This window comes from Gnatocerus cornutus, chromosome 6, assembly GCF_029298725.1.
Source record: "Gnatocerus cornutus isolate USDA-ARS CGAHR chromosome 6, icGnaCorn1.1, whole genome shotgun sequence".
Taxonomy (NCBI): domain Eukaryota; kingdom Metazoa; phylum Arthropoda; class Insecta; order Coleoptera; family Tenebrionidae; genus Gnatocerus; species Gnatocerus cornutus.
The window spans coordinates 19,347,089-19,373,548 of record NC_142238.1 but is presented as its reverse complement, the minus strand read 5'-3'; the positions used below and the strand labels follow the sequence as shown (position 1 = coordinate 19,373,548).

Genomic DNA, 26,460 nt, shown 5'->3' with positions numbered 1-26,460 from the left:
GCATGGAGTAAAGAAGACGTCGTGCAAGTTATCTCACATCTGCTTGGCCAGCCATCTTAGGTGAGTATCCATTTTGTTCTTTTTGCGGCCACATCTCGGTAATTGGAAAGGCAAAGGCGGAGTCCTTGTTGACATATTTATCTGATACAGCCGGTTTTATCAGGCTCGGTTCTGGTTTCAGAACTCGTATATGTCAACCGGCTTCATTAACTATCCTATCTAATGCATTCGCCCGGAATATTTTTATTTTCTCTGGCATCTCGTCTATTCTGTCTTTCTCGAATATGTTTCTTCCATCAACGTTTTAATTAATGACCGCCTTTTCTGGTATGTGAAAATATGGACGGGCTAGGGTTATACACCTCGTGGACGTGGGAATGAACTCACGTTATTATTAAGCTCAGGGACAATTATTTCACCTTGAATTATTTCGACTACGCTTAAGAAGGCGCGTGATTTATGATGAGTTATAGACCACATAAATGCGCCGTAAATTATTAGAATGATGTGCTGAAACAATTTGTTACAGATCCGAATTTACACTAATTTTATCATTAACTTAATAGAGCCTATCAAAAATTGTCAGCTCGAGCATTAATGAAAATTCGTACCATTTAGTGATTTGTGCAAATTTGGAGCTTTGATTGGGTGGGTATTATCATGGTTATTAATTATTATTATAAACTTGAGGCGAATTGAAAAAATGTTTTCGTGGTGGTTCAAATTTCCATGAAATGTGCAATTTCCGAAAAGTTGAAGTTTAATTAAAATTTAACAATTTTCATGTCTACTGTCTCAGGAACTAGCTCAGAAATTTACGGACATTTTTTAGTGGTGATAAATCAATTAATTTGATTTCAGTCTGTATAAAGAATTAAGAGCTCATCTCTAATTTCGGGATTCAAACTTCAAACGACTAAAATTTTTTCAACATAGTCTACTGATGCATTTGATAGCATATTTGATTCGATTTAACCACTTTTTATTGAAAAAAACACGACATTTTCCAGTAGCTGTTTGACGTTTTTCATGTTATATTTACTGTACTTACACAATGGGTTTATCGCAACTATAAAACTTTCCGCCATTAGTCATTATTTTATTGTTTTATTTAAAAAAATGTGGGTATTTTACTGTACTCACTAATTAAGTCTTTTTGCACAAATTTGGGTGCCAAGTTATATAAGTTGACCACAAAAAAGCAGTAATAATGACTTAAAACGAGGGTATTCTTTCCATAAATACCGCTCATAAAATTGTTTAAACATTTTCCTTAATAGTTCAAAGAACCAGCGTTTAACAGCTCTTTTTTCCACTCATGGTTTCATTTTACGACCCTTGCTAATGCCACCGCCGTCACATTTTGTTTTTCGTGAAAAACTGGGCAATAAATTACGATTAGGCCACTCATAATCCACTTTTCTGGAAGTGAAGCTAACAGAGTAACTAAAAGCGTTTGCCCCAGGGTGTCATGGACCAGCTCGTAGACGAGCATATGCAAAAACAGAGATAAGATTTCGGCCCTAAAAGTAAAAGGGTATTTTGCGAAAAGCAAAAGCGTATCTAAATTTAGGCTTTGTTATGCTGAACACGCCGTACGCCCGCACCCTTATTTTACGACAGGGGTTTTCATTTCCGAAGGTTATATTTTTTGATAGTACCCTTTGAATATGCCAAGATTATGCAAGGGCTGCCATTTAAACGACAGGGTATTGTAAACTATTCGGAATATGTGGCTTTGTGCGAGTTCTAGGAAGGAGCAGGAAAAACAACGAGCAAAAAAGGCCATAAACTGACGTCGGACAGTAAGGCGAAGGGCGAATTACAAATGTTGAATTTTGGCTCGGCGATTTTATGCAAAATTTAACAAGAAATCTTTCAATCTAATGATTTACTGGACAAACCACTTATCACGTTATAAAGCTCCTGTAGCAACAATAAAAATAAATAAAAATTTTAATTCCCATTGCAATCTCGGTGATAATTGAAAAATGATCGCGGACCGGAACGAGCTCTGAACAATGATCATAACCAATTTCTTTTATTATCGTACAATAATCACTCGGTTAATTGCTGTTTAAAACCATTATCATACCAAAACCGTTTTTATAGCGATTTAAACCAAATTGATGTAAACAAAACACAAAAATTTTATTATTTATGACACTCTTGTTATAATTGCAATTTTATGTCTTAATTTAATGGGATTTTATGGTTTGGTTAGTGCCATAATAAATTATTACATTAATGCTTTATCGCCTGACAAAATACAATTAAGATTTTTCCAACGAAATATTTCAATTTTAAAATACAGTTTTCGTGCAAATGCGTAGACACGGAGGAATTGGGACATCGGCGAAGAGATGGCGCTTTTCGCAGATCGATGATGGTTTGAACCAAACAAAAAGTCCACACTGATCCTCTTGAATATATTTTTATTTTAATTGTAAATTCTGAGAAGCGAACGAATGAAAATAGAAATTTAGATTGAAAGCTACTAAAAATAAAACGGTTTTGTGTTTCGAGACGAGATGAGTCTTAAAAACATCGGAAATAATTAGAAGAGTAGTCTTAGGAGCTTTGATAGAACGAAAGCATTAAATTTCGTTTTTAACGATAGCGTAAATAAAAAGGTAAAGGAACAGACGCTGATATTTTATTTTTCCAGTTGGAGCAACAACAACAACAAATTTCTATAATTAATGGTCAAAACAACAAATATTTATTGTCATCTAGATATGCGGTTAACAGGTCATAAACACTTGCAAAATTATTTGGAAAATTGAATTTTAATCGAGTGGGTGCTTCCGCGTAATTTATAGTTAAAATAACAAAAACACTGAATATAAATATTACCTGATGACATTTTACAATGTGTTTAAAGTCATACAAATTTTAAACAGTTGCTACTTAATTTTTATTAATCACCTAGTGTTTTTTATTAAATCTACAATATTCACTACATACAAGCATAACTTTTTATTTTAATTTTAACAAACATTCACATATTGCTGTTACTAAATTCACATTTTAACCTGTCTCTGTGTTCGCCGGATTTTTTTTAGTTTGGCATGGTCTAAACTATTTCCAAAAAATTTAAATTAATTAGTCGAACTACATGAGTTTCTAACTTGACAAAATAAATACGTATTTCTCGTCAAAATTCATCTACTAGTTTTCCTTCTTTTACGTCAAATTTTGGTGCCACAAACTTCAAAATTGCAGATTTCTAATTTCAGATTTCATTCGAACTGACTGCTTGAAGCTGAATTCTAGTTATAATTTTTTTGGCTTATCATTCTTGTTCTTTGGAGCATCTAAATTGTATTTGAAGCTGTAAAGAATTCATTGAATTTTCAGTCAAATCCTAAATTATTTATTATGTCCGTAATGTACAAAATTTCGAAAATATTGTGCATACAAATAAAAATACAGCTTGTCTCAGAACTCGTGACCCAGAGAATAAAGGCTTATGGAGGCAACAATTCTGAACCAAAATTTCGAAAGAAAAAATAATCGAGTTAAGACCAAAAAACAATAGCCAATCCTGAAGCAGAACAGTATTTGAAAACCGGTAACTATGGACACATACTACTATTCATTGGTCAGATGAAAATTACACTCTCGTTGCCTAGGATATTTTACTCCATCTCTAGAATAAGCTTCCGGGATTGGTTGTTAATTTTTTATCCTTTCTCGAAAACTATTAATCTTAATCTTAATCAATTTTTGTTTTGAAATTTACCATCTGTATTGCTGTTGCCACCCTCCCTTGCTCTGTGGGTCATAAGTTCTGGGACACTCTGTATAATTACTTTTGTCCACCCGTTATAATTGCCTTTAACATTTTTGCATTTTTAGCAATTTATTCGTTTGAAAAAATAACACAATTGAAAATGTCTATAAATCTGGTTATTATCGTAATTTAAAATTTATTGCAATGATGTCTTTTTTGCTTCTTCAGCTCTAGTCCTTGGAGCCAGAATCATTTTGCAATCCCGCAAAGAAAATTTATAGCCGTTGCATAATTTGTCGGAGATCAATTTTGTGATTGCAAAAAATGTTTCGAAATCAAACTAGTACAGTATTTAAACGATGACCTACATCAGATATCGTCCGCATCCAGCAACATTAAGAAAATGAAATTGTTAATTTCACTCGATATATCCGACAGTCATGCGACCATTTTCTAATTATGTTACAGTTATCGTAAAACACAAATCCAATTCTTCTAAAATGCAAACAACTCTTGACACCCGTAAGCTTTCTCTTCAAAATATATTCCGCAGACAATAGATAGGTACACAGGACGTTCCGCCATTGAAATGCAAAACAGTTTCCCTCTTCTTAATTAAATTGCAGCAGGTTCGAGCTCTCTCCGGTTAATTTCCTCCAGAAGTCCAATTTCCATTGCAGGTGCGGGAGGTCATTACAGTAACTGAAACAACATTTGTTTTAAAAACACGTTTAAGAAGAAAAAAATTTGGTCATATTCGCGGGGAAATAAAAGACGGACTGCTGTTAAGGGCAACTTTTATTCTGGCTATCTGGCATTTACGGCATTAATTCGTTTAACGAGGCAACTGTTCTATTTCAGTGTGTGGAAGAACGCAAGGTAATTAAGGCATTCGAGGCATTTAAACTTAATGAACGTTACGCGTCACCACCTTTTGGGACGCTGTTAGCTCTAAATGCTAAAGTACACATTTGATAAACAACGAGTAATTAATGTAGAAGGTATGTTCTACAAGCTCGATTTTCTGGTAATCGATCTCTTACAATTACAGCTTAATTCATAATTAATTACTAATTACAAAGTTCAAGCGATTCAAATCAAAGATTAACTTTATTACATCCTTGAAATTGTTGATTTTTACAAGTCATTGGGAAAATTGCTTTTATAGAGCACGGAAAACGAAGTTGTTTATTTTATGTGAGAGGATAATTTCGTAATTGTCATCGTAATTGCGGCAATAATTAATACCAATTATGTTTTCATAATTTGTTAGGGGGTACCGATGGGAAAAAAATGAGCAATTCATTTATCTTGACAAGCTTCAAATGGTAGTAAAATTTTTCTGAAACACAAATCCTGAATTTGTTTGATTAGTAAAACTTGTCAGGATCGAGAATTTCTTGTAGTTTCAATATCTACTCACATTATCAGGGCTTGATTTCTAAAAATTTAAGAAGGTTTTCGGGGTTTCAGTTTCACAAACAATTTTCAGTTTTTACTGTAAACCTAATTTTAGAGATTTTTTTTTTATTTTCAACGTCCCAAATTCTTACTTTATCAAAGTAATAATATTAATAATTAATGTGCCTAATTCGTGTGCCTTTAAGTTATAATTAGCAATAAATTGTTAGTTGAATTTAACCAAATTGGCTTGGAGCTAAGTAATTAGGAAGATCAGCAGTTAAGAAAGTGACGATAGCACCAAATGCTGAAAGTAAGAATTTTTAAATTTTCCTGCTCAGAATTTCTTAAATTAAAAAAAAATGCGAGGTTTTCAGAATCGCGACATTTAAAAGATAGAAATTTTGTGTACGATTTTAGTTTCAAACCAGAAATTTGTCGACCAAAAGCTCTGCGTTGTCGCTTCCTCGTCCTTGTCATTGTTCTAAATGGAAACCAATTTATCGTTTCTCCGTCCCACTTCTTGCACAGCAGACTCCCATTTGTGTCACTTATATGAATGATGGATGTTCCCTGACAAGCACCAATAGACTATTGATAACTAAGTTTTGAAGTCGGCAACATGCACTCCGTTTATTCGTTTATTGAACCCTAACCTTGCCTGCAGGGTAGGTGAAAATTCAATATGTACCTATTACATTTTATGTAGGTATAAGCATGCGATGTGTATTTTAATATCTAGCAATTCCCATACCTGCAGCAACCGGATTTTTTCAAAGCAACCACGGATTCGCTTCTCTTTTATTTGTTTCTCATGCAATTTCAAGGAAAATCCACATAATAGAAACACACCTTGGGTAATCCCAGCAGGAATGCAGCTTCACAACAAAGTACGAGCCTGGGAAAGAAAAAATTAGTAGAGTCATCGGTGTTCAATCATTAACATACCTAGAAGTGAGATTCTTTTTCGTCCATATCGTATCAAAAGTACCCTGAGAATGTTAAAGCGCTTCCAGAGTTTAATACTTGCAATTTGTTCCTCCCTCGACGTCTCGCGAGCTCACGTATCCGTTGAAAACGACCACCCAAGTTGCTGACGTCACTTTTCTGACTGCTGATCTTCCTAATTACTTTGCTCCAAGCCAATTTGGTTAAACTCAACTAAAAATTTATTGCTAATTAATTTGGGGGCACACGAATTATGGGGCGAAGAGCAGGAAGCAAACGCGAGGAAACTTTGATATTCCTGCAAAAGCATCTTGCATTGAAAAGGAGGTGATAACTTACACTGAAATGCGCAATAAAAATCAAAGATCACTTACATTATTTTGCTCGTGTTATTGTTGCTGTTTGTTTAAAGTTCAAGAGAAAGTAAGCAGAAATTTTTATTGTTGTGTGTAATTTGCAATAAAAAATGACACTAATTGCGCATAAATGCTTGAGTTTGACGGGAAGTAAATTTCGAGTAATTTATGAATTGCGTTTTTTACAAAATTCGAGGTTACGAGGGATTTTTTAATTCGTTTTTGCGATTAATTAAATTGCAATCTTGCTAACTAAAATGAAAATCAAAAATAAATCGTACATTTGTATTGTTTGCTCTCTAAATTTTATGTCTGTTGGTATTTCGAAAAAATTATAAAGTTTAGACTTGGGTTATTATGTGGGTTTTTTAATTACTAATTTCGATAAGATTTCCGGTTAAAATGAATATTAAAATTTTCAGTTTGAGATTTTAAATTAAAAATTTAAATTTAGGTTTTTCTTAGTTAGCTCTTTAAGTTGCAATGTCGCAAGACTAAATTTATTTAAATTTTTTAGAGCTCACTATTTTAGTCGCAAAAAGTTTATTTAAACCCACATCGTGCCAAACCTGTGAATATTTTTAATTAATCGCCAGTCATAACTGAATGGTGTAAACAAACGCGCCTATGAAGATGGGCCGCCAAAGTAGCGCAACCAAAATTTACATCAAGTTTAAACAATGAACAAAGGCAGCAAAAGTGTTCGAACAATTAAGAAATAGTACCAAATAAACAAGTAGTAGATATTTTATGAAGTAGCTGTAATTTGTTAAGAATATAAACACTTCCACTACTTTACTGCTAAATCGATCATAAAGTCGTAACTTTAATGTTTTATGGGCAAACCAGGTGTTTAAGCTACAAGTGGTTCTGAATTCGTAATATTTTTTACACACATCGTACATGTGTCTATATTTTGCGTGTAAAAATGAGTGTGATTGTAAATTGTGTGGATAAAATGCAGCGCTGCATAAAGTGAGAGAAGTTATTTACACGAAATGCTTTCCATAGATGCAACTCTTACGATAAATTACAAGTTTATGGAGGCCATTCAACTTTTTATTATTAAATATATCAAAATGCCCGAATGAGATTATTCCATTTTATAGTTGGCGAGAGCTTTCAACAGAACTGGGCGTGTGTGCATATTAATCTGTGATTTTTCTTAATAAAGCAATTAAGAAACGTTTAGAATATTAATGGTTTTGCTCTTACCAACTCTCATTATTTCTTTGATTTATCGGCGTTACCCAACAGCCATTGGAATTGTTAATTAAAGAAAAATTGAAATCGATGATGTCTTGCGGATTTCTCCCACTATAAACACGATAAAATGGAAGCGTCACCTGTCTCCCTTTAAAAATAAGTTTGTTTTGAAATACTTCGGCCATGCTTTGGTCTGGTTAATATAATCTAAGTTTATAAATGTCTATTTATTTACTTACCATTTTGTTTATCCAACACGAGACAGCAGACGGCGAATTGAGCTGTTTACTTGCAATGGCGTCGTCAAGTAGAATACTGGTAGAATGTAATACTACTGGCGGTTCTTCCATCCCAAATATAACGAGGGGACCATGCAGCTGCACACATGGTTGCTAACCATGACATTCCTATAAAAATGGGAGGGAAAATTGAAAAATTGCGTGACGGATACAAAGCTCTTGAGATGAGGACTGATCAGATATGCATGGATGTTTTGCGTTGAATTTTTAAAGTGCTGTGGTGATAAGAAATTCTTGGGAATTTGATAAGCGCAAGTATGCCTCGTGACCGACAGCTTTGGTAAAAAATTCCATTAATTTTTGAATGTGGAACGGTTTCTTGGCACGATTTTCATTATTGATGTTTTGGTATTAAAGTGCGGAAAATTTGCCAGTTTTTATTCAACGGACGTCGCGGACTCGAGAAAAATTCTCATTTTCCTCATTTTTAGTTTTATTCGGCAACTTTTTGAATTGTGCCCATTCGGGAGAAATCTCTGTGGGAACCAGTTTAAAGTTCGGACCTTAATTCCCTGATTTACAAACGCAATCCTCTTATCTTTCGTTTCGCCAAGATGTCGTTCTCTTCGAATTCCATTCTCGAAACTCGTATCTGCATTTTATTTGTGCAAATAAGCTGCACTTATATCGTCCAGTTATGTCGCTAATATCAACTTAAATGGCAAGTCTTGGCAGGGCGAGAGGTTCGTGGGCTTATTTTGACACAAATAGCATGAAGTTAGTAGACGCTAATGCTAATTTACAGCGATTGCATCCAGTTTGCCGAGACACGAATGGCCGCCAGTTTTATTATGTATGCGGAATGGGGAAAAGACAAGGTTTTAAATTAAAATTTAAATAAAATGTCTGCATTTGGTTGCATTGCTCTTGTTTGACTCTGGCGGGTTATTGCGTTTTATAAAATAAAAGGAAGACTGGTAATGAACGAAATCGGATTAGAGTGGAGCTACAATATGCCACGACTTTAAAATGGAGAGGTTTAAATATAAACCTTATCTCTTTATCCCCCATTAAAGAAAGCAGTAGGAGTTGTCCACCGCTGACATGACAAGTTGTTCATAAAATGATCGTAAAAGTAATTTTATGATTTGGATTATATTCGCAAATCCATCGTCTCATTTCATATTAGGTTAACTTTGTGTTTACCTTTGACCATTTGCATTTCAAAACTGCAACAACAATGCATTCAAGGAAAGTGACATACTTAAGGCCTTGTTTTATACTTAGTTTTGTTGTCGCGAAAACGGCAAATTCCATACAAACTGTTATCTATAAATAATTGTTTTTATTTCGAGTGATATCGCCTGTTATTTTTAGCTGCGAGTGCATAATTCACTTGGTTTATTTGACGTTTACCCTTAACACAATTAAATTAATACCGTAAAATTTGATGGTTTAGTAGTTGGCACTACTTTGAGCATAAATACTAATTAGTGTTCTCAACCAAAAAAAAATCCCTGTCGTTGTTTATCATAGCTAGACACAACACAACCCCTCGCACTACCCGTGAAGTCGAACTTCCATGTCTCCATGTTATGTAAACATAACTTCATTAAATTGATAAACAAGTCGTAAACCGTCCATAAATCACCGAAAAATCGGCATATCTTCACTTATCGAGCCCGCCGTAATAAATTTAATTCAAAGTAGTTTCCATCGAGCTCCCATTCCCGGTTATTTATAACTTACATACCTGAATCCAGTGCACGCCTCGTCGAAATACAGAACACTAAAGATTTCCCTTGTAGGTACTTATATAAAACCACCGCAACTTTCTAAATTTTTTGCATCTGAAATGTGAAATCCTTCTGGGAAACTGTAAAATTCTCCATGCATTTAAATGCTTTATTTCGTGGCGCAAAAAATCTGAATAATTTCAGCCCCCGACGTTATTATAACCTGCACCCTTTGTTGGGGAAAATGGGTCAATTATTCTTGAGGAACTGCAGGGGGCGCTGTGTACAAAACTGATTCTGTTTTATTCGAAAGACATGTGTGTTGTCAGCTGCTTTTATTACGAAAGTTTCAATAGAAATCCGTGTATGTAATCATCTTTTCCTTACGTGGAGCTGCTTCGCAGAAAGTTGCCGATTTAGAACGACGAACAAAATGTTGAAAAGTTTTATTAGGAAAGCTAAGGAACTTCTTTATTGGAGATTGGGGAACAACAATCACACGGACCATTAGTTTAGATGGAAAATATCATTTATTCGAAAAAATATGGCGGGTGTACCACCCAGTCTGAAAGAATCCTGAAAATCTGCACAGTGATAAAAATGGCTTGTATCTGATAGAGATCTTGGAATGGACGTGTTGGCTGTCATTAAGAAAATCTATGTAGCGTTGAAATTACCGCCTTTCATTACCATACTTAATTTAAAATCTTTGTTTTGTAATAACTGTTTGCATATGTAATACGCAATGCGTCAGGAGTTGATTGCGGAAGTCTTGGAAAATTGTCTGCCATTCTCACATCTGAGGGAATTGCATTCGTTGGTTCCTGTTTCCTTGTCCTTTCTAGAGTTTTTATGGAGGTAATTGCCAGCACAAAGCAACAAAACCGCGAGAAAAACGATGGCGAGAACTGCATTTCTGCATACTTTAATCGCTTCTAACTCGGCTATTTGTGAACCTAAGTTGAAGAGAAAGGTCTGTTTTGGATTCTCCGTGAAATTCTGCGTAAAATGAGCAAATTTGGTTTAAAAATAAGCGAGATATTGACCGCAGTAGTTTGACATACTTTTAGACATGAAATTTTTTCGACATTTTCGATTTCGGGTAAATTTAAGATCGTTTTCTTAACAAAAAAATCGCGAAAAAAACGATGACGAAAGCCGTTTCTTTCGATCTGTCGTAGTTTCCGAGATTCGAGTACAGATGGTTTCGAACTTTTAAAAATGTAGCTCTTTGACCACAACCCAAAAATTCAAACGGCCATAACTCAATTATGTCTTGGCATACGTTAAAAATTTCCTCGCATTTGGATTTCGCGTGAATTTTTGCGTTAAATGAGCACAACTAACTTGAGTTTGCTTTACAAATAGGTAAATGAGATCGAAAACTGTTTTGGAAAGTTCTATTTGGGGTGATTTAGAACTTTTTTTTGAGGCGAAATACTATTGAGTTATATATCAATTGAAAGATTAGGTCGAGGTCTCTTAACTGACCAAATCTCACATCGGTAAGTCAAATAGTTTACAAGTGGCGGTCAAAAAACAAAAAAATTAAAAAAATTCATCAATTGGGTCGAAAATGTTTTTTGCGAAAAAATCGACCATGGAATTTTGGGTATTTAAAAACGAATTCTAAAGGAAAAAGTGCCGAGAAAATTGATGGCGCAAACCGTGTCGTAGTTCCGCAAATATTTAACTTTAAAAATTTGAAAAATGAAAGTTAACTATCTGAAACTTCAAACGGCCATAACTCGGTTATTTGTTATTGTTTGTGAATTTCGAGCTCGGATTTGGAATGTACGTGAAATTTTGCGTAAAATGCGCTACAACACAAAAATAAGCGTGATAACGATTTCAGAAATTTGACATAGTTTTAGTCATGAAATTTCTTCGACAAAGTCAGAATCTCAAACGTATCCTTAACTAAAAAATAGCAAGAAAAACAATAGCGAAAACCGTATCTTTCGAACCTTGAAAAATTTGGCTGTCTGGCGACAACCCAAAAATTCAAACGATCATAACTCAATTATTTGTTGACGTACGTTAAAAATTCGTTTAGTTTTGGATTCTGCGTGAAGTTTTTCGTTAAATGAACATAAATAACTTGAGTTTGCTTCACAAATAAACAACACATTGACCAAAATCTATTTTTAAGGGTGATTTTCAATGAATTGTTTCGAGGCGAAAACGAAGATTCATACCTCGGAAGATCAACTTGAAATAAGAGAACATGACCGAATTAACTAGATTTGTAACATAATTTTTTCGAAAAATTTTAATTTGTAACTTCGGGATATTAACACGAGCTTCTTATTGGCTCAAGATCAAAGAAAACGAAGGGAAAAACCGCATCTTTCTGTCTGTCATCGTTTCGGAAATATGGAGCTTCAAAAATTAAAAAAAAAATCCCTAATTGGGAAGTAACTACCTTCTGAGCTAAAAAAAATAAATTCTTGAATTTGGGATATGTGAGACCCCAAAAAGCGCGAGAAGAACGATGGCCAAGACCGTATCTGTCATAGTTCCGGAGATTTAAAAAAAAATCTAAATTTTTTTTTTGATTTTTGAGATATTTTATTATAGAAACTTCGCAATTGCCATAAGCAAAGTAGAACTGAAATTCCCTTCAGATTAGACCTAAGCAATTTAAAAAATAGACGTGAAAGAAATTCTGAGATAACTGAGATAGACTGAAGTTCGAAGAGAAAGAAGCGCCCAACTGTCGAAATTTTTTATATTATTGGCCTCGAAATTGCGAACTTTCAACCTCTTCTTGTGCAATTAAACGGATCATTATCCTGCAAATCTGTTTACAAACTTATCATTGCGCCTCGTTAATTTCCATTACTCGTCTAATAAACACGAATTTCCAATAACTGGCTTAATTTACAACCGAAATCAAATGTCTAGCAAACTCTCACTAGATTTTTATCCCTTTTTCGCATCAATTCAATTATATAACATGCTGCTACTGTTTTAACTGGGTCAATCACATGAATTTTATAGCACTTGACTTTATTTACAAGAGTTGCTATAAATTACTCTGACATGCGCTAGAATGGTAGAATTTGTGCAGACATGATCGAGACCTTCAATTGGTCCAGCGAAAGAATACTATTAAACTCGTTAAGGCACAAACATGACGTACCAATTACCATAAAACAGAAGCAGTGCTCGACCTCGCCGCCTGCAGCCACGCAGGAATTTCACAAACTCGTCCTGCAAATTGCGCTAACTCACCAATCAGGTTTATGCAGTTTCTGCACGCAACACTTGGAATACCGTATGTAGAGGTCACTTAACATGTGATGTGTACGCCATAATAACATGCCATAAACATGCACCTTCTCTTCCTCTCTGGAGTCCTGCTACGGTGTATGTAGGAATAGATCATACAGCAAGTTGATAAAACTGCTGGCGCACTTATCGGATTTTATTTTCTCGTTTTGAGAATGCATCGTGCGAGTGCATTACGATGCAAGTTTAGTACTGCAACGCTTATCTTTTATTGCATTACTGCGGCGAATCTCGGCCTTTTGGAACAGGTATTTTCCAATAAAATTTAATCTGAAAGGATCCAGCGAGTTTTTTACGGCCCTTGGTTCAAAAACACGCTCTGAAACAATATTTAATAATAAATAAAAATAAAAAGAGGTGCATTTTCCAAACTCTCCCGGAAAAACCGCACCGGCCACCGGATTTTGCCGGTGAAATTCCTGCAGCTCGACTCCTGTCACCGAAATTTCGCCGGTCCCGCACCTCCTTGTTTAGAAAGAGATCGCGAATCTCGCCCAATTATAAATAAACAATTTGTTTTGTATTATTTAAACTAATACACATTGCATTCTGAATATATTTCCCACTAGGAAACCAGCAATGGCGCGGAGGTGCTTGTCTAGGCTAGTCAAAGCGGCAACTATTGCAGTTGGGAGTGGGGAAAATGCATCATGACCACTTTCAAACCAATAACATGCACCGATAAAGATAATGTGACGATTCTGGAAGGTTAGACACCAAGATAGTTGCCTAGTAATCGATAATTTATGGGTTCACGGATGGGTCCACTTCTATGGTTATTGATTCGTGGAATAACACCGATAAAAATGCATTTTCGGACGGAAATATATTCAATTTAAGATAATTTCATGTGAATTATACGTGCATGTGCAACTGTAAATGTATAATTGGAACGGGTTCACTATACGATGTCTGCAAATGCACGCCAATTATTTTACTTCTAATTGCATCAGACCCAATATTTTTTAAAATCAATTTAACAGTCGTTAAATTAGTTTCTTTTAGGCGCCAAATAAAAGATAATCCTCGGTGGTTTTGCCCCATTAGAATTGTGATTTTTTTGCAGATTCATGGTTAGCAGGTTTAGCTAATGCTGTGGTTACAAGACCTTTGTATTTAATTTGAGTTTCAGTGGACGAAATAGTAAATTAAAAAGTTTACAACAAATATGCAGGGTGCGACAACACTTATTATTCACCCCTAAAGTCGTCTTTAATTTTAAAGATAAACATTTGCAATTTTGAGTAAGCTTATGGTACATTAAGCTCCACAATCTAATGCAAAACTTTGTTTTTTTACCGTTCGTTTGTCGTCGCGACGCTTACAAAGTGTAATTTTAGCGATTTTTGACTTTTTGAAAAACAAAAGCGACAGTTTCTATTTTTCACGCCAAAATTCGGTAATAAAAAATACATTTTTGCGTCAGAAATTGCATATTTTCAAGATTTTATCCTTAAAATTAACGACAATTTTGGGAGTGTTGCCGGCCCCTATGTGTAGCTAAATATTACAAATTAATTTTTTTAACCTTTTACTGTTTTTTTCTCAGAAAATGCTAATGATAAGAATTTCAAATTTTGGGGACAGAAGTAAGCGGATAAGACGAATGGAATGAATAAAATTACATTTACATGACACTTTCGGTTATTCCGGAAGTAGCAGTCAACTTGCTTATTTTAAATAGAACACCCTATATTTTATTGCATTTTTGAATTCTATATGAAAATTCAAGATCATTTTCTACAGTATGTCCCCGGATTGAGTTCACAAGAGGAAAAAAAACGTTATTTTTCATTTTACAAAAAAATGACAAAGGAATAATATTTTTTGCTTAATTTAAAATAAATAAATCTTTAATTAAAACTTTAATATTATGAAGCTGTGTTCTTAAAATCGAAAAAAAACAAAAAATAATGAAGAACTTTTTTATATTTAATTTTGCAAAAAATGGATGAATGAAATGGAATGAAATTTGTTCCTTAACTCAAACCAATTTCCACTATTTGATTGACCCATTACCTGTTTTAGCACATAGTTCAATTCTAACTCATAATTCTTTAAGAATGTTTCGAATTTTCTCAATTATTGTTAAGGATGCAATTGCATTTTTTTTCCAATTTTTTAATACTTACACATTATTGAGTAAATTTGTCTTTAATCGTTAACGCACTATTTGATATTGTGAATCTACAGCCTTTTATTATTTAAATACGATTACAAAATATAATAAATAAAAATAATGAAAAAATTAATTTTAAGAGTACAAACTAATAATTTTGAAATTTTAATTGCAGATTTATCTGTTTTGAAATAAGCACAAAATGTGATTTCTTTGTCATTTTTTTGTAAAATTTTTTCTAACTTTTAAATAAGCAAGTTAACTTCTACTTTCGGCATAAGTGTCACGAATATGTAAGTAAATATTGTCATTCGATTTGTCTCATTCGCTTTTTTTTGTTCCTAAAATTTCAAATTCTCATCTTTTGTAGTTTATGAGAAAAACGTCAAAACGTGTACAGGGTGTTTTTAAAATACACTACCAAACAAAACACGGTAATTGGTGAAGACAAATAAAATTAATTGACAAAAAATGTTGTAGGTAAAAAGAAGTCTTTTCGTTTTCGAGATAAAATTATTAATCAAATATTTAATCAAAATTTCCAATTCGCCACTGGATTAAAGAATTTAATCTTGATTACTTAGCAACAATTCAAGGTTTGTTCTTTTAGGTGGATATTTTCATCAGTAGTTTTCCAAGTAAGTGGTTAAAGGAGTTTTCTTTTATATCGTTAAAAAAAAATAAAAAATTGTCAATTGAGTTCCTTCAGGCTGCGAAAGACCGTGTTTAATTTTTTATAGTGTATTTTAAAAACAGCCTGTATATACTTTTATAAGAGTTAAAGGCTTAATAGAATTAGACATGTTCTTTAATTATGCTGCAAATGAATTAAAATCTAAATAAAATAATGCATAATATTTAGAAATGAAGGCAAAATTTCAAGATCTTTATGTCACTTTTATAAATAATTCCTTTCTGTAATCGGCAACAATGTAAGAAATAATTAACTTTAGTACTACAATTATGTAATTCAACACAGCATTGTCTTATGACCTCACACGTATTTGCATAAAAATTTAATAAAGTTTTCGAAAAATATTTCCGCTTTTCACGGAAAATCCGCGAATTTCGTGGTTTCTGCAAACTCCTTTGATCTTAGCACATGTTTTTTCCAAACAATTAATGACTCGTGAGAGCTCCTAAAGCACAAAACATCTGTCTCCGTTGTTATGTACACCTAATTATTATTAGTTTGCAAACGATGAGTAAGGAATAAAAATAAACTAGAAGAGCGCACAACGAATAAATAATCCGTAATTAAAATGGAAGAACAACAAATCATGTTTCATGAAAGGAAACGAATGTAAAGAGACTCTTTGAGTGACCTGAATTCTTTGGATGTTTCCGCAAATATTTGATCGTTTTTCGTAAACGGAAATCGATATAAATAAAAAATTAGCATAGAAGGAAATATGTATGTTCGATTTTATGGCGTTTTAGTATTCGTAAGGGGTAGGAGCTTCCCCACAAGCTATATTTATTCTCAAGTTCCAAACAAGGACCCTTTTGTTCGTTGATCGAGGCTCTTTTATTACACGCTCTGTAAAACATACAAATCGGGTCTTTTCTGGTTTATTTAAAGTGTTTAAATTTTATATCCCATAAATCATAATTTTTTGTACTTGGAGTGGCCATGGAGGAATTAAATCATTGTTGGGACCAGCAAAAATGCATGTCGACGGATTCCCGCACTTCAAAAGCGGTTCGCCGCTAGAAGAAGACGTCAGAGCTCCACAAGGGGTTATGGTCTGTATTTAGTGCGTTTAAATATCGTAAATAACTCCAACTGTATTTCCACATATGCTTTTAATTATTCCTCACACAAAAGCCGATCTGTAACTATTTAGGGACCGCTGGATTTATTTGACACTGTGTAACTTAATTATGCCTTTTTCACGTGAGCTTTTGTCACCGCCGCCACATTAGACTTTGGGCGTGTCTTATTGCATTTAATGAAATGTAAAATGTCTGCAAGCGCCTGTATTTTATTGCAGAAAGGATTGGAAGAATGAAGGAAGAGATTGCCCTTTAGGGACGAAGAGCGAACAATGAAATCTTCTCGCTGTTTTATGTCATTGTCCCCGAGAAAGGGTTACGTTCTATATACATGCAGAGGGTAACTAACCAAACTTAATATGTTCTTGGCAGATGAAGCTACGAGATAATTTAATATCGCTTAAAGCCCAGTGTTAAGTGTACCATAAGCGGCCGTAATTATTCAAACTATTTATTATTCGACAACAAAGGACGCATGCGGGGACTCATTAGAAAAAATTTCATAATTAATTCAAATATTCGAGCTTGATTCATAATTAAAATTAATTGAAATTCATGTGTGGTCTCGCTCGTTTAGATAAAAAGACTTTGACTACCGTAATCACCTGCGGGGACATCTTATATTTTAATTACAGTTTAGACGTGCATTTTTCTCTTGCAGCCAAAAATAAATCGAATTTAAAGTGCTTTAAGCGTGCCTTGGATGCTTTCAGAGGCTTTCTATTTCAATAGACAAAAACAAATGAAAATCTCCACAATCAGATTACATAAATTTTGAAATTCATACCAATTTGGATAAAAAAGTAGTTGGAATAATTAATTGGCGCTAATTAAGAGTTAAGGACATTTAGTGGCCTTGATTATGAAATTGGACACAAATTACTCGGAAAACAATTAACTCGTGCTGTGAGTTTCTTAATTGCGAGAAAAAATTCATTCCCGGAATTCGACCAGATTTGTACTGGAAAAAATTAGTAAAAGTTGCTTCTTAAAACAAAAAGTGACATTGGAAAAGTAGAGCAAATTAATTCTTGTTGGAAACTTAAACTACTAATGGCGGCCTAAAAAATGGAAAATTTAAACAAAAATGTGCATTTTTACGTTTGGTTTAACATTTTTGTGTCAATGTAAATAAATATACGTAAAATCAGCGATTTTAACCAAATGTTAAACATAGTTATATAATAACTGAAATAATAAAAAGTTGTTTATTGGCATTTTATCTCATTTTAATCAAAAATTTGCAGCAATAAAAAATTCTAACGTTTTCGAGAATTTAATTTGACAAAAACGGTTTTTACCATGAATATCAAATGTTTATCATATTCATAACTAATTCTCATTTTCATCAAAATCATTCTGCGAAAATTATGATGTTATTAATTTCAGATTTACATTATAAACTTAAGATTTATGTGTAAAAATTTGCATACAGACTAAAAAGTTTTTCATTGAGAACAATCCTACGCCCGGAGACAGTAAATAATCGTAAAATTTTTGATATTAGTAGTCAGCAAACGTTAGAATTGATAAAACATGGATGCCAGTGCACGTAGTAAAACCAATTTTTGTAAATTCCAGTCTATTTAAATTTTAGTTTAATCTGGAATAGTTCCAACTTGAAGTCGACAAAGTACCTAGAAGTATTAAAATTAGATGAGTTCTGTATTGTGCAGATATTCGCAAAGTCGATTCTCTTAAACTATTTTCAACCCTTTGAATGTTTTCCTCTTAAATTCCTCTTCAGTGTCAGATCAACTACCTCGTTACGTGCGAACGTCGTCCTTTTACTGCTACCTAATCTCGTCCTATCAAAGTTCTCGACGGAAATTCAAAAATCCCTCGTATCCAAAATTAAATTCCCAACTCCCACATGAAGCTCTTTAATTAGTTGTCATCTAAACACGTGATTGAGTCGTGAGTTTTCTAGCTAAATCCCACTTGAGATTCTTTTGTTGTTTTTGAAATAAATAGGAATGAGAGAATACCTGCTTCGATCAGTGAGAGAAAGGCTCCATTTCCGTAGCAAAGTTATCGCGTGCGCAGGAAGCTACCTTCCATAAACTGAAAACGTTCAGATCCTACCAAATCCTTGACGCTTTCCTAAATCCCCGCTTTGCATTCAGCAAACGTCTACAACCTTTCGAGGCGTTCCCATCCAACTTAATACTGTATTCCTCTTCGGTAGCGAAAGCTCTTAACATCTGAAAACATTAGACATAATCGCAGTTAAATGACAATATTGTAAATAGGAGCTTGATTTAAGGTGGCTTTGTCACTGGCTGAATTTATTAGCGTTTTTATGACCGATAAACAAACAGGTGTTGAATAAATTATTGGAAGCTTCAGCCAAATTTTCCGCACGGAAAGCCCATTTTTTCTTAACTCGCTTTTCAATTAGATCATTATTTCGCCCTTCGCGTCACGGAGGAGGATAAAACGTTATTTAAAATCAATAGATATTGACTTTACAATGGCGTATAAAATGCATATGTTGCTGTAAAGAGTCATACATAAACTGCATGAAATATATTATGTAACTGCATTACTTGGCAGAAATACGTTTTTATGCGACCTTATGGTGGCGATTAAAATGATTATGCACCCAAAAAACTGACCATCTTCCCCCATCAAGAAATTGAAGAGTTTAATATTCCCAGAAGCACTCGTCTTGTTATGCCAAGTCTGGTCCGGAATAAGATTTAATCGTAAAATGGTGGCTCTTGTGCAGATCTCTCTAAGTGCCTTTGCTTGCCTGACTTCAATCTACTCCACTTGGATTTTATACCATTCGCACTCCCTCGAAAAGCTTTTTCTACCAAGATTTAAAAGCCGGCACCAAAAAATAAACACATTTTTCAAGATTGGTTATCTTTAACGACGGACAGGTTCGGACCCTCATTACGGCCATATGCAAAAATGACCATGCAGGAATCTGGAACACCTTTCGGTCATAAAACAAGAATAATGCAGGTGCAGCGATGGCGGACAGGTGGGGAGATCTGATTGCAGTTTTTGCAACAACGGCCGCTTTTGGCGATGCATAAAAACGAGCTTTGTTCAAATATAAAAAAATCTCATTTCCTTCAACAAGAAGAAAAATTCAAAGCAGCCATGTCGGCATCAAATTTCTTATGCAAAAGCTCGCGATTCGCTCTGCGCCTCGATTTAATTCCATCAACTTCCTCCTCACAATAAAAAATCAATTTAGCGAATGGAAATATTTCCATACGCAATCTCGGAAAAACAATTTCAATAAGCGCATATGCGTCGTAAAAACATCCATGCATAAAATCAAAACATTGTTATTTTCAACAATGTCCGATCAAAAAAATATGTGCACTCTTCCGAGGGGACTTTGCAAGTTCAATTTCCGTTTTCAGCGCCCCAGCGGTCGAAAGCTTTCTCGTGTTAGCTCTCACTTACATATAACAATAAAACGAACTGGTCTGACAGATCCTATGTTATTTATATCGTCACCTCTCAACCGCAAAAACCGTTACTTTTGCCCAAAATGAAATGGACCGAAATTGTCCAAAGGTCTCGGATATTAAATAATTACGCGCCGCCTTGAACGGACACTTTATTTCGAATAAATTCTTGGCAGGATCATCTTCGGCAAAACTGCTTTCCCAGCGGCTCTAATTTCCCGAAAGGGTGAAAAGACTAAATTAAATTTCTATCTGAATTATTAAATTTAAACTCAACAGCAATGTTGTAAAATACACAGACCCAGTAAATTTTTACAGCAGGAGAGAGCGAAATTAAGTTAATTTGGGTCTTCTCGTTCGCCGCTGGAAGCATTTGCCTCAGAAAAGAATCACGAAATGTCGTGATATAAAAGGGCCGTCCCTTTGCTTTAGGTATTATCAGGGTTGGCTTATAATTGATATTTGTGGTGAAGGTCCCCAACGAAATGAAATAGTTCCGGTTCAGTTGGTCTTTATCTCTGCTAAGATGTCTCCATAAACTCTGATTACTTCCAAAGTCAACGGCGGAAACAATGATAGGAAAAGTTTGGCTTTCTTGCTCCTGCAGTTATATTTTTTATTTGGGGGAAAGATAATTGGGGTGGAAGGTGACTTTTTTTTTATTAATCTAATTTTTTTCAGGCTTCGTGTTTCTTTCCGGAGGTTAAATCCAATGCTTCAAGCTGTTCGGGGACGTGGAAAGAGTTCTTCATCCCTTCGAGTTGTCTAGCAGGTGAAGTAAATAAATCTAAAAATTAGAGACGTGACAAAATTCTCTCCATCTTGACGTTTATTTTCGACGTGACTTTCGCAAAAGACGCAAGATTACTGTTTGGAGGAGGCTTACAGTTTCCGCCCAAATCTTCGTAATTCTGATTAATATTGTTAAGATAAGACGCGCTTTGTTGGATTGCTTTTATTAACTTTCTATACCGGAAGACGTATTTATTTGAATTGAGCTCTGTTTTGAGGAGGAAGGCGCATTAACCGATTTGTTTTTCACAGACTCTCGAGAGTGTTTCCTGGGTCGACTCTGGCAACGTTTCACCAAGGTACATATTGTTTAAGTGCAATTAGAAATTGAGAAACGAGGCCGAAAAGTGCAGAGCAAACAAAAAAGTTGCCGACGTTATTTTTTGCTTGCATTTCTCCTTTCTCTTTTCCCTTCTAATTGTATTCTTTAGAAATACCGTCCCTATCTCGCCGCCCATCACACAAACAAGCCACAACTCTGGTGCTATATTTAATACATGAAAGCTCTATCGTGAATTTTATCTTTTCTGGTGTGCAATCTGTCCGAAGCTTTGGAACATTTCCATACAAGCTGATGGCGGCCAACGTAGCGCAACGAATGGGGCTCCATCCAATATATAGTTAGTGACGGGCGCCGCTCCGCAGTGTTAGCTCACACCCCGACAGTGGGGCGGAGAGATGCGCCATTCCAACCTACAAACCATATCAGTTGCTGGCCCTGTGCCAATATCACAGAAAAGCAAAATTACCTGATCAATCGCTCCGGTCATGAAATAAAAACCTAATTCACTCAATGTCAATAATAATCCGACTTTATTGGACGAAAATTCTTATAATGGGGAGGAAATGCGGAAGGACAACAATTGTTGTTCTTGGGGGTGGAGGCGCGCGATTCGATCGATGATAAAGTTATCAAAATTCGGGATTATCGCTCGACGCGTGTTAGGGTTAATTAGGGAAAGTTTGAGAGCAGAAAGTCAGGGTTGGGCACGCAACGAAAATTAATTGACAACGTTTTATATTTCTGGTTAAACAATGTGTAAAATTGAAACATTGTTGTTTGGCAGCCGAGTTATGACTTTAATAAAATAAAAATCGCTAGTGCGGTACAATGCCAATGTTGGAACAATCAGACCGAAAAAATATGCGTATTGTTTATTAATTTATGTCTACAGAAATACATTCATCTTGAAGGTGCATTAGTGGGCAGAAAAATGAGAGTTTTGCTAGTCATTCTGGGAAAATGTGCATCAGCTTATTACGTAATTTTCTATAAAATTGAATGACTGGAAAAACAACTAAACTAGAAAAAAAAATTATGTACACATTTATTAATACAAAAAATTGTTTATCAGCTGCTGTTATTGTTGAACAATTTTCTATTGTTGTTTGTTTAGAATTTTGGACCAAAGACTATTATTAATATTTTTTAAGAAAGAAAAATTGACTAAGAACAAAATTTAATTCTACTTTATTCACTCGTATATTTGCTGGCTTAATTTTGACGTATTAATTTTTTAGGGTAAAGCGTCGGTTTCAATGCACTTAAATACTTAATATTTATGACAACTAGTTAGTATGCATGATGCTCAGCCTGGTGCTGTCAAAAATCCATTAAAATTGAGCAGCTTCCTCCTTTTTTCGTTGTAGTCTCAGCAGCTTATTAATCTCATGATTCATTTCTTGGCAACATAAACCGCCGCAGTTGGAAAAGTTTGACTTGTGTAGCCCTCTTTGTGTGAAGCCAGCATAAGGACCCTAAACTGCTGACAAGTTAATGGAAGAAGGCATTTATTATATCAGCTAGACAAGTTTGTGATAATATCGAGAAAATGCAGACAAATTTCTAAAAAATGCTGTTTAGTGGGTTGAAAAATCTCGCTGCGTGCTTTCTTTAATTAACCCCGATAAATATGGTTATAAAATGGAAAATGTGTCGTGGCAGGTTTATTGAGAGCATCCCCTTGTCGGAAATTAAATAAATTACGTAATTCGGTGGTATCATGGTGATTTTATCATGTTAAAGTGACAGCTCTTCAATAAAACATCCCCTATACCTGAACTTTTATGACTTCTGCCCGTGTCCAATTTTAACGGCTTAACAAGTGTCGTTTCCATTGTTGATGTCCATTTATAAGAGAAAAGTCCCATCGTGTGGATTTGTTTTATAAATTTTGATCAATGAGGGGAAATCCTCCGTCGCAGGTAGATTTGGTCGTTCAATTTCGGCGATAAGATCGCGAGAAGGGTTTTAAGACGGGGGCGTCTCCGGGAAATTGCTCGATCTGCGTTTTTGATATATTTTCATTCGCCAAGAACAAATAAAGGGCTTAAATTTTTGGGAATAAAATCCCCATAAAAAATAGTTTAAATATATTCAGAGCTCGGCAAAATTTCCAGAAGAGTAAAGGGAGTCTAATAAGAGCGTGCGTGCGGGATAATCAACGAAATTGGAGCGATCACGAAGCGTAGACCCGGAGAACGATTTGAAGAAGACGTACGTCTGAGCTTGGTTGTGGAAGTATATTGTGGCGATAGCCGCTAGATCGCACGCGCGTTCCCGATCCGAGCCGACGGTGTTTTACGCGAGATACTCAAAGACTTCAGTATGTGTTTGCAACCTGTACTGTGCTGTCAGTACGAGTGCTCATGTCACATCGCGATCTGCTCGCGAAGTTGTAAAAGAAAATTCGAAAGGAGCAAACCGCACTAATTGAGCTGGTCTTGTGTCCGCCACTTTAGATGTGTCAAAGCATTCATTGTAAAGCGTCTGATTTATGGGGGGTCCGCTCGACGGGGGCTCCAAGAAAAGTTAAAGATAAAAGTGTTCCAACATCGAGGAAAAGTTACGAGCACCAATAAATTAATTTACGGCTCGTAAAAGCTTGTTGTTGTTGTGCATTGCACCTGAAGTGTGGCTTGTGATGGGACAGTGTTGATGAATCTGGGCTCATCTGGGTGTCTTTATTTTTTTCCATATTCGCTGTCGTCCTCGAACGTCCGTGTGACTGGTCTGCGACCCCGCGCCCCCCTCTCAATGGTGTGATTGCCTCTCGCGACCATCATCCTCACCATCGCGGACCCCGTGGCGTGCGCCGCGCCCACCCTGTACGACCATGTGCATCCCCCCGGATCCTCCCCAGCCACCGGAGCGGGGACTTCCGCCGGGGTGACGTGGTGGTCGATGATGAACGGCGGCATCTACGAAGAAAGTCCGCCGCCGGCACCGCAAAGTGCCGCCACCCCCATCAGCAGCAGCGGTATGACGAGTCCGGCGGCACCGCCTGCCACCACCTCCGCCACCTCAAGCTCGTCTCCAGCTAGCGTCACCAGCAACAGCGGCTCGGCGCCGCTGCACATCCCCGCCAAACGCGTGGCCTATGGAGAGTGCGCCGAACCGGGCGTCATCCGCCACCACGGGCAACCGTGGAACTACTCTCCACCAGACAACCACTTCGAACCCGCTGTCCACCAATACCCAAATGCCCCCACATATTACAATCTCGCCGATCCCGCTGCCGGTCGCGATTCGCGAAAAGCCGCCCTCTCCTTCTGGTCACCAGCTGCAACCGCGGCCGCCGCCACCCCCGACTATAAGTATTCGAGTGTCTCGGCGGGACCCAGCGACCCTTCGGTCTCGTCCTGCCACCAGGGATTCTCCTCGTCTTCGTGGTGTAACTATTCAGCATATTCCACCGCCTCCAGGCACCACGTGGACCCACACCAGGCCGTCCCGTATCTCACGCCAGCCGATGATCGGGGGCGAGTCGCCGCCGCCGCCGCCATGGTCGCAGAAAGCGCCGGCTTCGCCCACGCCCACGACGGAGGCTACGGACTCAGAAATTACGGGCCTGAACCTGTTCCCTCCACACCGTACCCTCCACCAGGTGAGCACACACTGCCTCGCTCTCGCACATCTCGCTCCAAAATTCACTTTTAACACGCGGTTTTCGACACTTTCAAACTCTTCTCAACACTTGTCTGCGCAGAAGCAATAGATGGTCAGCTGTGTCGTTTATACTGCCTAAATATGTTTACTCGGATTTTTTTCACACTCGAACCAATAAACGTTTTATTGCACGGAGCAAAACAGAAAGAAGAAGAACGCGTTCGTTCATTGCCGCACAAAAATCATGGAACACAATAACACCTAAAAATATCTTCTCGATCTAATAAGAGAGCATTTGGCGCGGATCTCGTCTTTGGCCCAGTGATGAATATGTGTGTCACTAGATGGCACAAACAGGCCTAAAGCCGAGTATATTCTCAGCGAGGGTGCTTTCCCCTATCTTGTTATCACTTAGGGTGAACGAGCTCCGGTTACGATAACACATCCGAGAAACCTGTGCCCACGACGGACGGACGGACGGCAAGGTGGCTATTGACCCCGATCGAAAATTTACAACCATTTTATTACCGAAATATGTAAATCCCCTCACGATGGGTAAACAAAGAATGCAAGTTGTAAAATGCAAAATATTTCCTAACTAACGTAATCGCAACTAATAATTCATTGAAGATTTTTAAACTCTTTTATTGTCTAGGTCAGTTTTATTACATAGTAAAAGTGCTACAACGTCGGCAGTAGTGCCAACTGTCTGCATTCACGACCATTCATTTCCTCCCGCTAATGGCACATTCGCATTACGCGATCAATTTTCAATTGTTATTATCGTTATCGTTTACGACATCGATTCCGCACGCACCTGATCGAAGAAGTTGATTGAATTTTTTTCTCCGCCGTCCAATCGGAATTATGATCGATTCGAATTTCTTCCACGTGGAATTGCCTCGTCTAACGACCGCGCGTTACTACGGCTGACGTCATCCGTCACGTGACTGCACAGCTGACTATCACTTGTCACGCACCGCACAATTCCTGCTGGAGCGCGATGCGGCAGGACGAGCCACGCACCAAAATCTCGACTTGGTGCCAGCACCTTTTAGCGACTGCTTAATTGTTCACAGTGATGTGGGGATCATCCCCATCTCTTTTTTCCTCAGGTTCGCTGGGTTCGATGGGCGTAAGCGTTCCCTGCGGTACCAGCGGCAACCCCTTGGAATGGACGGGTCAAGTGACCGTCCGAAAGAAACGCAAGCCCTACTCGAAATTCCAAACGCTGGAATTGGAGAAAGAGTTCCTGTTCAACGCTTACGTTTCGAAGCAGAAGCGATGGGAGCTGGCGCGCAATCTCAACTTGACGGAACGACAGGTGAAAATCTGGTTCCAGAATCGGAGGATGAAGAACAAGAAGAATTCGCAGCGACAGGCCGCCCAACAGCAGAATAATAATAACGCGGCGACCAACAACCAGAACCACCACGGAACACATCACCACCCTACGCATCACATACACGCGCAACACCACGTGGTGAACCACCACGTTGCCGCCAATGGCAGTCTAAAGCACCATCAGTGACCTATG

At 36.6% G+C, this 26,460-nt stretch overlaps 1 protein-coding gene across 2 annotated transcripts; it reads left to right on the top strand.

Annotated features, from left to right (window-relative positions):
- Positions 1-26,460, top strand: Abd-B (Homeobox protein abdominal B). 2 transcript variants are annotated; one of them, XM_088038238.1, is made up of 5 exons: positions 1-60; positions 20,924-21,014; positions 21,287-21,333; positions 24,178-24,921; positions 26,039-26,460. In XM_088038238.1, the coding sequence occupies exons 4-5, from the start codon at positions 24,219-24,221 to the stop codon at positions 26,452-26,454; spliced, it is 1,119 nt and encodes a 372-aa protein (XP_087894364.1). In that variant the 5' UTR covers positions 1-60; positions 20,924-21,014; positions 21,287-21,333; positions 24,178-24,218; the 3' UTR covers positions 26,455-26,460. The 2 variants fall into 2 exon arrangements, with proteins under 2 accessions (XP_087894364.1, XP_087894362.1); XM_088038236.1 differs by having other exon boundaries at positions 26,003-26,460.